General features: G+C 48.0%; 1 protein-coding gene across 8 annotated transcripts in view; it reads left to right on the forward strand.

The window, feature by feature from the left end:
- Nucleotides 1-14,537, forward strand: part of LOC140464888 (serpin B6-like) — a 56,954-nt gene that overhangs the window by 40,167 nt on the left and 2,250 nt on the right. For 7 of the 8 annotated variants that reach the window (XM_072560471.1, XM_072560470.1, XM_072560469.1 and 4 more), the window contains 4 exons: nt 5,119-5,256; nt 8,780-8,897; nt 11,028-11,170; nt 11,271-11,426. In XM_072560471.1, coding sequence (XP_072416572.1) covers nt 5,119-5,256; nt 8,780-8,897; nt 11,028-11,170; nt 11,271-11,426 — 555 coding nt within the window. The remainder of the gene's footprint in view (nt 1-5,118; nt 5,257-8,779; nt 8,898-11,027; nt 11,171-11,270; nt 11,427-14,537) is intronic. The other variant, XM_072560473.1, reaches the window with a different exon arrangement.

The following is a 14,537-nucleotide window of genomic DNA, read 5'->3' on the forward strand; positions in this document are numbered from 1 at the left end:
TAGGAATATCTGTGTGTGTGTGTAGTGCAATGGTGATCACCTGTAATGTGACATGAACCCAAGGTCCCGGTTGAGGCCCTCCCTATGGGTACCAAACTTAGCTATCAGCCTCTGCCCGGCCACTTTCCTCTGCTGCCTGTCCCGAAGTCCGCCTTGGAGGATGGTCACCCGAAGGTCCGAGGCTGAATGTCCTGGACTACTGAAGTGTTCCCCGACTGGGAGGGAACCCTCCTGTCTGTTGATTGTTGTGCGGTGCCCATTCATCCGTTGTCATAGCCTTTGCTCGGTTTCCCCAATGTACCATGCCTCCGGACATCCTTGTCTGCAACGTATAAGATAGACAACGTTGGCTGAGTCACACGAGTACCTGCCATGTACAAGGTGGGAGGTGTTCCAACGCGTAATAGTGGTATCTATGTCCACAATCTGACACGTCTTGCAGTGTCCACCGTGACAGGGTTGTATGGAGTTGTCCTGAGAGCCGGGCAGTTTCCTACGAACAATGATCTTAAACAGATCATTGTTCATAGCAAACTGCCCGGCTATCAGATTGTGGACATAGATACCACTATTACGCGTGGGAACACCTCCCACCTTGTACATGGCAGGTACTCATGTGACTCAGCCAATGTTGTCTATCTTATACGTTGCAGACAAGGATGCCCGGAGGCATGGTACATTGGGGAAACCGAGCAAAGGCTACGACAACGGATGAATGGGCACTGCCCAACAATCAACAGACAGGAGGGTTCCCTCCCAGTTGGGGAACACTTCAGTGGTCCAGGACATTCAGCCTCGGACCTTCGGGTGACCATCCTCCAAGGTGGACTTCGGGACAGGCAGCAGAGGAAAGTGGCCGGGCAGAGGCTGATAGCTAAGTTTGGTACCCATAGGGAGGTCCTCAACCGGGACCTTGGGTTCATGTCACATTACAGGTGATCACCATTGCACTACACACACACACAGATATTCCTACACACACACACTCTCACATACACACAGACACAGGTACACACAGACATGCACTCAGACACCCACACACACCCTTATAGACACACACACTCCCACTCACACATGCACCCCGTCACAGACTTAAGACACTCTGCACTCATTACACACACACACACACACACACACACACAAAACTTTCTCACACTCACAACCCCAACCCCAGACAGACATAGACAGACAGACACACACACAGAGACAAAGACCCACATGCACACATATATTTTGTGAGGTGAATTTGTACTTGCAGAGTTACATTGCACTTTGCTCAAAAACTGCATACATTCATGTAGAACTCTGAGCTCAAAAACTGCATGAATTTATGTAAAACTCTGTTATCTCACTTTTTAGATTAGAATCAATCTAAACATCAGGTCATAGACAGAGAACACAGGGGGCTAACACCTTCAACATAGTGTCTAGCTATCACCATTGTTAACAGCTAACCCGAGAATGCAATTTTAAAAAAGGGCTTTGTGATTTACACATGAAAGAAGTGAAACTATCACTGTATTCTAACAGATGAAAGGCTTAACAGACAATCAATTCTTCAATGTATAATTTCAGTTACATCACACTGCAAATTTTTTCTATAAATTCTGTGTTACGATCGAGCCCTCCACTATCACCTGATGAAGGAGCGTCGCTCCGAAAGCTAGTGTGTTTTCAATTAAACCTGTTGGACTATAACCTGGTGTTGTGTGATTTTTAACTGGGTCCACTGTTGCTTGTGACTTATGTAAACGATTTAGGTCAGAATATAGAAGGCTTGGTTAGTAAGTTTGTGGAAGAATTGGTGGTTTAGTGGACAGTGAAGAAGGTTACCTCTGTGTACAACGGGATCTTGGTCAACTGGGCCAGTGGGCCGAGGAGTGGCTGATGGGGTTTAATTTGGATAAATACAAGGTGTTGCATTTTGGTAAGGCAAACCAGGACAGGACTGAGATAGTTAATGGTAGGGCCCTGGGGAGTGTTGTCAAACAGAGACAACTAGTGGTGCAACTATGTAGTTCCTTGAAAGTAGCATCACAGGCGGCTGCTTAAGGCATTTGGCTCACTTGCCTTCATCAGTCATGAGTACAGGAGTTGGGCCATCATGTTATGACTGTACATCACATTGGTAAGGCTACATTTAGAATATGAGAATGTGGTGCTGGAAAAGCACGGCAGGTCAGGCAGTATCCGAGGAACAGGAGAATCGCGTTTTGGGCAAAAACCCTACTTCCTGATGAAGGGCTTTTGCCTGAAACATCAATATTCCTGCTCCTCGGATGCTGCCTGACCTGCTGTGCTTTTCCAGCGCCACACTCTCGACTCTAATCTCCAGCATCTGCAATCCTCACTTCCGTCACATTTAGAGTACTGCATACACTTCTGGTTGCCCAGGAAACCAGAATTAAACTGGAAACGGTATTAAAACGATTTAAAACAATGTTATGGTTTGAGTTAAAAGGAGAGGCTGGGTAGGCTGGGACTTTTTTCCATGGAGTGTAGGAGGTTAAGGGGTGACTGTATAGGAGCTTATAAAATCCTGAGGAGCATAGATAAGGTGAATAGCCAAATTCTTTTCCCCAAGTTAGCGGAGTCCAACACTTTTAAGATAAGAGAGGTAAGATTTAAAAGGAACCTGAGAGGCAACTTTTTCACACAGAGGGTGGTGCTTATATGGAATGAGCTGCCAAAGGAAATGGTTGAGGTGAATACAATTACCACATTTAAAAGGCATTTGGACAGTTACATGGATAGGAAAGGTTGATAGGAATATGGGCCAATTGCAGGCAAATGGGACTAGTTCAGTTTAAGAAACCTGGTCAGCATGGATTAGATGGGCCAAAGAGTGTAGTATGTTGTGGCTTTGGAGGGATTGCAAGGAAGGTTTACTCAACTGATTTCCGCAATGGAGAAAGTGAGGACTGTAGATGTCAGAGACCAGAGTTGAAGATATGGTACTGGAAAAGCACAGCTGGTTAGGCAGCATCCAAGCAGCAGGAATATCTTCCGCCTTGAGGTGCTCCAACTACATGGGATCAATGTGGATTTCACCAGTTTCCTCACCTCCCCTCCCCTCCCCCCACCTTATCCCAGATCCGACCTTCCAAATTGGCACCACCCTCTTGAACCATTGTACCAGTCCATCTTCCTTCCCACCTATCTGCTCCCCCCTCGTCTCTGACCTGCCCCCATCACACCCCTGCCTTCATCTCTGACATTCCCAGCTACCTTCTGCCCAGCTCCACCCCTGCCTCCCATTTATCTCTCAGACCTCTTGGGCCACAAGCCTCATTCCTGATGAAGAGCTTAAACTCGAAATGTTGGCTCTCCTGCTCCTCGGATGCTGCCTGACCAGCTGTGCTTTCCCAGATCCACACTCTTTGACTCTGAATTCCGAGATGGCAGGGCTGGCGCATAAAGCCAGACTGGATCAGTTATGAATATATTCAGAGGAGTTTTGAAGAATAAGAGGGGGGGGGATTCTGATAAAAACCAATAAAGTTCTAACAGCATTAGACAGGGGAAACACAGGAAGGATGTTGCCAATGACCAGGGGTCAAAATTCGAGGATACGGGGAGGAGAAATGTCTTCACCCAGAGAGTGGCGAACCTAAGAAATTCTCTGCCACAGAAAATGGCTAAGCCCCAAATATGGAATGTTTTCAGGAAGGACTTAGATACAGACCTTGGAATGAAAGGGTATGGGCTAAAAGCAGCAACAGCAGACAGAGTTTGATGATCAGCCTGGAATGGTTTTGCAATCTCAAAAGGTTGAATGGCCTATTCGAGCTCCTGATTTCTAAGCTTCCACCATTTTCCCTGGTGTCACACCACCTCCTCCGAAAACAGTGCCTTCTGCTGAGGGAATTCCTAGAACCTCGGGAGTCCTGGAGCTCTTGCCCGAATGTGAACTCAGAGAGTGTCCTTTGGCTGGGGGCTCAGCTATGGGGAGAAAGGGCATAATTGCCACGATTGCCCTCATCTGAGAGGGCTGGAGGTCATTGGTTAGGGACGAGCATATATCCAACATATTATACTTCCAAATGTTCCTAGCCCACAGCTCGTCAATCTCGTTATATCAGTTATTCCAGAATCAGGTGAACTCAGTTCATTTGGCACAGGATTGCATGTGCTCAGTTGGCTTTGTATGATTTAATAATGTAACACCACATTATGGATGTGAACACAGAACCATCAGAGATATGACAACATATCATACGATGAGATTTGGCTGAAGTTTTAATGAAGGTAAAAACAATGACTGCAGATGCTGAAAACCAAATACTGGATTAGTGGTGCTGGAAAAGCACAGCAGTTCAGGCAGCATCCAACGAGCAGCGAAATCGATGTTTCGGGCAAAAGCCCTTCACAGCTGCCTGAACTGCTGTGCTCTTCCAGCACCACTAATCCAGTATGAAGTTTTAATGATTTTCATCGCTCCAATATTGGTGAAATTCCTTACCTAAAACTCTTAGTCCTATTTGAGGTGCTCTTTCAAATCTATCTCTTTAATGGTGTTCACATCTCCTTGCCTGGTGTCTAGGTACCAAATTTTATCTGGTTCCACTCCCGTGATCAGGATGTTTTACATTGTTGACACCACTTTTACAAGTGTAGGATGTCGTTATTCAGTTTCTGAAGGTGAAATCTGAATGTTCAACCTATTTTTCTAATCTGTTCAGAGAGATTTTATTGTACACCTCTGGAGCAGGTATGACTTGAACCCAAGCCTCCTGACTCAGAGGTATGGACACTAGCACTGTGTAATAAGAGCCCTCCCTCTAAGTGCACAATGGAAACAGTACTCAATCTACAATAACTTCAAGAACTGTGGATGCTGGAGATGTGAAATGGAGACAGAAATTGCTGGCAGGTCTAGCGGTATCTAGAGGGAGCTAGCAGAGTTAGCGTTTCAGGTCCAATGACTCTTCAGCAGATGCTGCCAGACCTGCTGAGCTTCTCCAGCAATTCCTGTCTCAATTTTACAATGTCAGTATGGGGACGTTTCATCTCTGTTAAACAACAAAAGCAACATCACATTTTTGGAAGTTTATGAAATGCAGGAATGGAAGCATTCTACGTTTTAGAAATGATAGTTATGCATGTTCTTGTTTGTAGGTGCTGCATTTTGGTGATGTTGGAGATGTTCACGCTGGATTCCTGAAATTGCAGGCGGATATGAAGAATCTCGGCGGTGCTTGTCTTCTGAAGGTGGCAAATGGCCTGTACAGAGATAAAAGCATCAACTTGCACCATGTAAGATGCAGTAGGCGACCATTAGATCAGAAAGGGATGGTTTTCAATTCTTAGATTAGATTAGATTACATTACAGTGTAGAAACAGGCCCTTCGGCCCAACAAGTCCACACCGACCCACCAAAGCGCAACCCACCCATACCCTTACATTTACCCCTTACCTAACACTACGGGCAATTTAGCATGGCCAATTCACCTGACCTGCACATCTTTGGACTGTGGGAGGAAACCGGAGCACCCGGAGGAAACCCACACAGACACAGGGAGAATGTGCAAACTCCACACAGTCAGTCGCCTGAGGTGGGAATTGAACCCGGGTCTCAGGCGCTGTGAGGTAGCAGGGCTAACCACTGTGTCACCGTGCTGCCCACTAAATCTCATTCCGTTAAATCTCATTTTGAGAGATTCAGGAAAGACGTTAAATCGAGACCAGGGTGGATGCTTTTGGGGAGTTATCCCACTGTGCTGGCCATTATTTATCTCTCCGTCAATGTCATAAAAACAGATTATCAGATCATTTTCACATTCTTATTCATAGCAGCTTGCTTTATGCAAATTCATAGAGTCCCTCATGTGAAAGCAGGCCATTTGATCCATCGAGTCCATACCAACCCTCTGAAAGCATCCCATCCAGAACCAACCGCCATCACCCTATCCCCGTAACTCTGCATTTCCAATGGTTAATGCACATAGCCTGTCAGCAGCCAACACAAACTGCTGCCAATGCAGGGAGCACAAAGCTAACCCCTGTGGGGCTGCATTGTGCACCACTTCCTGGGGGTGGTGGGGGTGACTGGGTGGCAGAGGGTCACTGCAACCGCAAAAATGCAAAACTTGTGCCCACACCTCCCCTCTCACTTTCCTCCAAGGCCTCAAGGGATCCTTCCATATCCGTCACAAATTCACCTGCACCTCCACACACACATCATTTACTGCATCCGCTGCATCCGATGTGGCCTCCTCTACATTGGGGAGACAGGCCGCCTACTTGCAGAACGTTCAGAGAACACCTCTGGGACACCCGCACCAACCAACCCAACCGCCCCGTGGCTGAACACTTCAACTCTCCCTCCCACTCCGCCAAGGACATGCAGGTCCTTGGCCTCCTCCATCGCCAGACCATGGCAATACAACACCTGGATGAAGAGCGCTTCATCTTCCGCCTAGGAACCCTCCAACCACAAGGGATGGATGCAGATTTCTCCAGCTTCCTCATTTCCCCTCCCCCCACCTTATCTCAGTCCCAACCCTCGGACTCAGCACTGCCTTCTTGACCTGCAATCTTCTTCCCGACCTCTCCGCCCCCACCCCCTCTCCGGCCTATCACCCTCACCTTAACCTCCTTCCACCTATGGCATTCCCAACGCCCCTCCCCCAAGTCCCTCCTCCTTACCTGCAGCTGGTGTTGGCATCATGAAATCTAGCCAATGGAGTGAGGAACTCACTATTGTTCGTTTAAACATGGACTGTACCTGGCACCAAGTCCCTCCTCCTTATCATAGCCTGCTTGGCACACCCTCCTCATTCCTGAAGAAGGGCTTATGCCCGAAACGTCGATTCTCCTGCTCCTTGGATGCTGCCTGACCTGCTGCACTTTTCCAGCAACACATTTTTCAGCTCTGATCTCCAGCATCTGCAGTCCTCACTTTCTCAAAGGTATTCAGTGCCTGATTCAGACTCTGACTCTGGAAGCTGCTGAGAGCCAACCTTGATGTCAGTTGAATGTGGGCTGAGCCTTTAAGAGAGAGGATGTCATTGGGCTGCATGTATCCAGAGTTCGCAATTCTGCCTGGCTGCTGTGGGTCTGTGAGCTGCGCACCCAGGGGGTCAGCTGGTTTATTGTGAACTCTGCTTCATAACTTGGAACATGTTTTACAATTTTAAATGAACCAACTCGGAGTGATCAATCTCTGAGGATCGATCGCTTCGTACAAGGTGACTCCCATACCTGCGGAATAGTTTACTGCAACCCGAATATATTACAGGGATCCTTCCAGAACCAGGGGGCTGCTGGGAAGGTAAATTTCCCACTTAAATGAACAGGTTCACACCTCTCCACGGTGTCAGGCTTCCACAGTTGGTCTTGGAACACTATCCCTCACGAGTACTGGAGGGGGACTACTGTAGACCATTATCATTAACATGACTTTGACACATTTCCCCCCCCCACCTCCCGAACCCCTGGGTCCTATTCTCTCTCCCTCCCTGTCGCAACCAACATGGCCTGGAATCTAGTAATGATCCACCCATCCTTGGTGGGTGTTATACCAGTAGAGGCCAGCACCTCCTGGGAGGCGCTGAAGTACAGCAGATCCCATCCACTCCAATTGGCCAACAGCTGGTGTTGGCATCATAAAATCTAGCCAATGGAGTAAGGAACTCACTCTTGTTCGTTTAAACATGGACTGTACCTGGCACAAAGCTGCAGCTTCAATAAACCTTTTCAACCAAATGGGTTTAACAAGTTTCAGTGTTCAAATCTGCCTAATTTGTTTAAGGATGGCGATCAGAGCAGCAAAATTCATTTCCAGTCAGGTGCCCCCTCCCAAACTTCAGTTTTGTGCATAAAATATAATGAGCAGGGATGTGTGTCATGAAAGAGAAGGGGGGGGGGGGGGTGAAGGTGGAGGGGGGGGGGGTGAAGGAGGAGGGGGGGGATGGGGGGAGGGAGGAGGGGGGGGATGGGGGGGAGGGAGGAGGGGGGGGATGGGGGGGAGGGGGGGGTGATGGGGGGGAGGAGGGGGGGGATGGGGGGGGATGGGGGGGATGGGGGGGAGGGGGGGAGGAGGGGGGGGATGGGGGGGAGGGAGGGAGGAGGGGGGGGATGGGGGGAGGGAGGAGGGGGGGGGATGGGGGGGATGGGGGGGAGGGGGGAGGGAGGAGGGGGGGGATGGGGGGGAGGGGGGGGATGGGGGGGAGGGGGGGGTGATGGGGGGGAGGAGGGGGGGATGGGGGGGAGGGGGGGGGATGGGGGGGAGGAGGGGGGGGGAGGGAGGAGGGGGGGGGAGGGAGGGAGGAGGTGGGGAGACATGGTTAGGGTTGGGGGAAGGGAAGATGAGTGTAGTACAGGGATGGGGATAGAATGGGGTGAGAGAGCTAGGTTGGTGATGGCATAGGGAAGTGGATGTGGTGGGGGTGGCATGAGAGGGCTGGAATGGCAAAGGTTGGGGATGAAAGGAAAAATCGTTGCAATAAAAATCTCATTTTATTGCAAATGTTTTGCAAATCCCTACTGGCACAACTTAAAATCTTGGCACAACTTAAAATCTACAGTTACTGCATTAGTCTATAAGGTCACAAATATATCCAGCAATCCTTTTCTAAGTGAGTTGAGTCTGGTGCAAGCATATTTAATTATAATTCATATGGAATGTCAAAATGTAAAGTAAGGCTGTTTATCTTATCCTGGGCACATGCTCACAGGATCCTGACACCGAACCTAGATACGGTGTTGCATGTTTTCAGCTTTTCTTCAGTCTGTTTGCTGACTCCTCCTCTCTGTCCATTGTGTGTTGGTTTTACAGGAGTATCTCGAATCCATGTCAAAGTTCTTTCAGGCAGAACTCACTGCTGTTGATTTTGCTGAACAATCAGAGGAGGCCAGAATCCACATCAATGCCTGGGTGGAGCGGCAGACAGAGGGTAAACTGTCTATTTATTATATTCAGTCAGTAAAGTTAATGAGTGTGTCAGTGTATCAATGGACAGTGACTAAACAGTCCTCAAATCTTCCAGTCAATTGCATTATGGATTTATCATTTATTTCCTCTGAAGAAAAGGATTATATACACTTTGGCAGAAAGTATACAACGGTCACGTTGGAAACAGAAGACAGAAATTTAAGTGGAGTTTTGTTCAGGTCCACACTGGTGTGGTATGGTGTCTGGGAGGAAAAGGATTTGGAGAAAGAGTGGGTGAAGCCCCACAGAGTGATGCTTGAGTCAAGAACCCACCATTGTCTCACCCACAAGCAGGCTTGACCCAGCTGGGTTTGCAGTCTGACTGTCGGGTAGTTCCGACCCAGCTTTCTGGATTGACCGCAGTATATTTCTGCAGCTGTCTGTAACTCTCGAGGGTCCCCCAGGTGAAAGCAGAGCAGTATGAGCTCCCCCCCTCCATGGCCTTCTGTGAAGCTGGTAGACGGGCAGGCAGTGGAGCTTCAGCCCTGGCTAAATGAGAGGCTGGAAACCCTTCTGAGAGATTGCTTTCGCTGTTTGTGTTTTTAATTCATTCACTGGATGTGGGTATTACTGGCAAGGCCACCCCTCTCTGCATTGGTTCCCTTCTTGAATCATTGCAGTTTATTGGGTGGAGTACCGTTAACAAGGGAGTTCCACAATGTTGACCCAGTGACAGTAAGGGACAGCAATATATTTCCAAGTCACGACTGTCAGTAGGTTGGATGGTGTATCTGCTGCCCTTGTCCTTCCAGGTGGAAGTGGTCATGAGTTTGGAAGGTGCTGCCAAAGGATCCTGGGGCTGAGTTCCTGCAGTGCAGCTTGGAGCTGGTACATACTGCTGCTGCTAAGTGCTGGTGAGGGAGGGAGTGAACGTTGAAGGTGTTTGGTGATGGCCAACCCCTTGAAACCCGTCATTGGTCTAGGATGTCAATTGCCTCAGGTCACACTACCCGGCTTTACAGCAGCAGCTTTGCACTGCACTTCTGACAGGGACCAGGAGAAGCACCTCTGGTTGGATGGGTTTGTACCGGCCTGAAGGAAGTTGGGGGGGTGGGTGGATGCTGGGGAGCTGTGATTCCCAGCTCAGAGAGAGAGAGGCTCAGCTAGGAGTCCTGAGCCAGATCGCATTGCAGCTGTGCATTTCCACGTTCCACCTCCTGGAACATATCTGCTTTCCCTTCCATTTCTGAAACTACAGCAACTGAAACACAGTTCAGCCAGTCTGACTAGAAATGCTACCAGTCTGACAGACTCAGCCTATCAGCCTGCCCAGTTTCTCCACACGGGACACTAACTCAGGTTGAACAGAAAGCCACTTCGGTTACAAAGGGGCTCCTAAACCCACTGTCAAGTCCCAGTCATGTTCATTCAATTGCAGTTGTGTTCTAAGTATCAGGGGTGAGTACAGCTGCAGTGGAATCCAATAATTTCGATAGACAGATCACTGACCAAAGTCATACAGGTCAATGAGGCCTTGAAAGAAGTAAACAAAGCATAGGGATGCGTTTTAAGAAGCAGAGAATGGAAAGATAAGGCAGTCAGGTTAAACATGGTTAGACCACACTGTGGAGTACTGTCAACTGTTCTGATCTCTCATCTCAAGTAGGAACCAGAGGCAATGGAGGAGATGCTGAAAAGGCTGTGAGAATGATAGCATAACAGAGAGGCTGCGTTCACCATGAGATAGAAAATTATATTTTTCTTTTTAAAAAAGGAGATAGAGCCGTGATTTGTTTGAGGCATCCAAGATTAGATATGATTAACATAGACACAGTGTTTCCGTTTGTGAATGAGATCAGAGTGGGTCTATAAAAGAGTTATTAAGCAATAGGGAATTCAGGAGAATCTTCTTTATCAGGAGGGTGTTTAGAACGTACAACTCGCTGCTACAAAGAATAATAGAGACAAACAGTGTAAGGTAGAGAAATACACGAGAAGTAGAAAGCCAGGGTTTGATGGAGGCACAGAAGTAGGCTCATGTAAACCACGAGTACTGACATAGACGCAATGGGCTGAATGTCCAGTTTCTGTGCCACAAAAACTTTTCAAACATACTTTGAAGATAATATATGTTTACATTATTTAATTTTAGGTAAGATCCAGGACTTGTTAGCTCAAGGCACACTTGATGCAAATTCGAAGCTAGTACTTGTGAATGCCATCTACTTTAAAGGCAATTGGGAGAAGAAATTTGATGAAGATAATACCAAGGAAATGCCATTCAGTGTCACCGAGGTACTGTCCTCTGACAGAAAAGTATTCTGGCAAAGTTTTGAATTTATTATTGTTAATTACTAATGGGAGTCTTTTTTTTAAAAAAAAATCATTTTGTCAGAATGAATCTAAACTAGTGAAAATGATGTGTCAGACGGGAATATTTAACACAGCATACATTGAGGAGGTTGCAACGAATATCCTGGAGCTGCCTTACCTTCAGGAGGAACTGAGTATGATCATCCTGTTACCTGATGAAATCAGCGGATTAGAAAAGGTAATAGTTTTCAATTCATTCCTGGGATGTGAGGCCCCAATATCTATTGCCTGTTCCTAATTATAATCTAAGATGGCATGGGAATGTGACAACATTGTTCATTTTTCACTGTACCTAGGTACAAGTGACAATATTAAGTAAATCTAAATTACCCTGGTGGTGATGAGCTGCTGTAACACAGGTCCGCCCACTGTGGCTTCCAGGACTGTTTAAGCCATTGACAATGGTGAGACAGAGACAAAGTTCCAATTCAGGATGGCATGTATGTCTTGGAAAGGCAGTTACAGAGGTTAGTCTCCCCCTGTGCCCTTGTCCTTCTGGCAGGTTTGGAAGGTGCTACTGGAGGAGCCTTGGAGAGTCTTAACTGTGGCAAAGTCAAAATAAGGGCAAGAGCGAGTGAGTGTTTGTGAGTGTGTGTGTGTGTGTGCATATGAGAGTGTGTGAGCGTGCATTTGATATCTTCCTACGTTTTTGTGGTTTGTTGTGAAGTTGTATGAAAAATAAGAGCATTTTGACTGACAAAATGAAGGAAGAAACCAATAACGTAGAAACATTTTCTTCATCTCCCGCCGTGCCTTTTCTTGAGGTAAAGTGTGAGCACACATCCTCATTGGCAGGCGGGGGGAGCCAATAAAACTCTAAGCACAGGACTTTGTGGCATAGTTGTAGCCCAGAGACTCAGATTCAAGTGCCACTTCTCCAAATGTGTGTAGTAACATCTCTGAACAGATTGCTTCAAAAATCACAAATTCTCAGCATTTATTCTCATCGCATTAGACACAACCTTGTCTTATTCTCAAACAAGAGGAAGGAAGGAATAAATTCCAATGTCACCTGACTGATTCTGTCGCAATCCCTCATATTTTACAGGGTAATGTTTCTTGTGTGACTGTAACTTAAACAGATCCCTGTAATATAAGCATTTCTGCTGGAGGGTTATTGTCACATTTCAGCTCAGAGTGCACAAGGAATGGAGGGAATGTTTTTAAATGTAAGGAAGGCCAGTGTTTCCACAGAGTGGAGTTAAAATCATAAGAATCCCTACAGTGTGTAGGCAGGCCATTTGGCCCATCGAGTCCTCACTAGCCCTCTGAAGAGCATCCCACCCACATTCACCCGATTCCTGCGTTTCTCATAGCTAACCCCCCCCAGCCTATAATCCCTGGACACTATGGGCAATTTACCTAACCTGCAGAAGTTTGGATTGTGGGAGGATGTCAGAGCACCTGCAGACACTGGGAGAATGTGCACATTTCACAGGCAGACAGTTGCCCGAGAGTAGGATTGAACCCAGGTCCCCGGTGCTGTGAGGAAGGAGGGCTAACCACTGATCTACTGTGCCACGCTAATCCTGTAAAAGGCCACATTATTTGTAATTGTGAGTGAGGTACTGGAAAAGCACAGCGGGTCAGACAGCATCCGAGAAGCAAGAAAATTGACATTTCGGGCAAAAGGCCTTCTTCAGGAATGAGGCTGGGAGCCTCGGGGGTAGAAGTTAAATGGGAAGGGGATAGGGCTGGGGGGGGGAAGGTAGCTGAGAGTGCAGGAGGTGGATGGAGGTGGGGGTAATGGTCTAGATTAGAGTGGTGCTGGAAAAGCACAGCAGGTCAGGCAGCATCTGAGGACCAGGAAAATCGATGTTTTGGGCAAAAGCCTTCATCAGGAATAGAGGCAGGGTGCCAGTTTCCAGCATCTGCAGTCCTTATTTTTACCCTGTGGGGGTAAAGATGATAGGTCGGAGGGGAGAGTGGAGCGGATAGGTCAGAAGGAAGATGGAGAGGTAGGACAGGTCATGAGGGCAATGCTGAGCTGGAAGGTTGGAACTGGGGGGAGGGGAAATGAAGAAACAGGTGAAATCCACTTTGATGCCATGGGGTTGGAGGGTCCCGAGGCGGAAGATGAGGTGTTCTTCATCCAGCCGTCGGGTGGTAAGAGAGTGATGATGGAGGAGGCCAGAACCTGCATGTTCTCAGCGGAGTGGGAGGGGGAGTTGAAGATTTCGGCCATGGGATGGTGGGGTTGGTTGGTGCGGCTGTCCTAGAGATGTTCTCTGAAGCGCTCTGCGAGTAGGCATCCAGTCTCCCCAATGTAAAGGAGACTGCATCGGGAGCAACGGATACAATAAATGATGTGTATGAAAGTGCAGGTGAAACTTTGATGGATGTGGAAGGCTCCTTTGGGGCCTTGGACAGAGGTGAGGGGGAAGGTGTGGGTGCAGTTTTGCAATTCTTGCAGTGGCAGGGGAAGGTGGGTTGTTGGGGGCGTGGACCTGATGATGGGAATAGGGTGGGGAGGGAAATATATCTCTGCTGGTGGGGTCTGTTTGTAGGTGGCGAAAATGGCGGATGATGATGTGATGTATATGGAGGTTGATGGGCTGGAAATTGAGGACCAGGGCGGTTCTGTCGTTGTTGCGGTTAGAGGGATGGGGTTCGAGGGTGGAGGTGTGGGAAGTGGATGAGATGCACTGGAGGGCATCATCAACCAAGTGGGAGGGGAAATTGCAGTCTTTCAAGAAGGAGACCATCTATGGGCGGCACGGTGGCTTAGTGGTTAGCACTGCTGCCTCACAGCATCCTGGTCCTGGGTTTGATTGTGTGGAGTTTGCACATTCTCCCCGTGTCTGCGTGGGTTTCCTCCTCGTACTCCGGTTTCAGCCCACAATCCAAAGATGTGCAGGTCAGGTGAATTGGCCATGCTAAATTGCCCATAGTGTTAGGTGTGTTAGTCAGGGGTAAATATAGGGTAGGGGAATGGGTTTGGGTGGGTTTCTCTTCAGAGGGGCGGTATGGACTTGTTGGGCCGAAGGGCCTGTTTCCACACTGTAGAGAATCTAATCTATTGTGTTCTGTTTTGGAATTGTTTCTCCTGGGAACAGATGTTACGGAGGCAGAGGAATTGGGAATAAGGGATGGCATTTTTACAGGAGGCAGGGTGGGAGGAGGTGTAGTCCATGTGGCTGTGGGAGTCAGTGGTTTGTGGAAAATATCAGTGCTGAGTTGGTCACTATTGGATGGAGATGGAGAGGTCCAGGAAGGGGAGGGAGGCGTCAGAGATGGTTCAGGTGAATTTAAGGTCGGGGTGGAATGTGTTGGTGAAGTTGATGAACTG

This window comes from Chiloscyllium punctatum, chromosome 41 (assembly GCF_047496795.1).
Source record: "Chiloscyllium punctatum isolate Juve2018m chromosome 41, sChiPun1.3, whole genome shotgun sequence".
NCBI classification, from domain to species: Eukaryota; Metazoa; Chordata; class Chondrichthyes; order Orectolobiformes; family Hemiscylliidae; genus Chiloscyllium; species Chiloscyllium punctatum.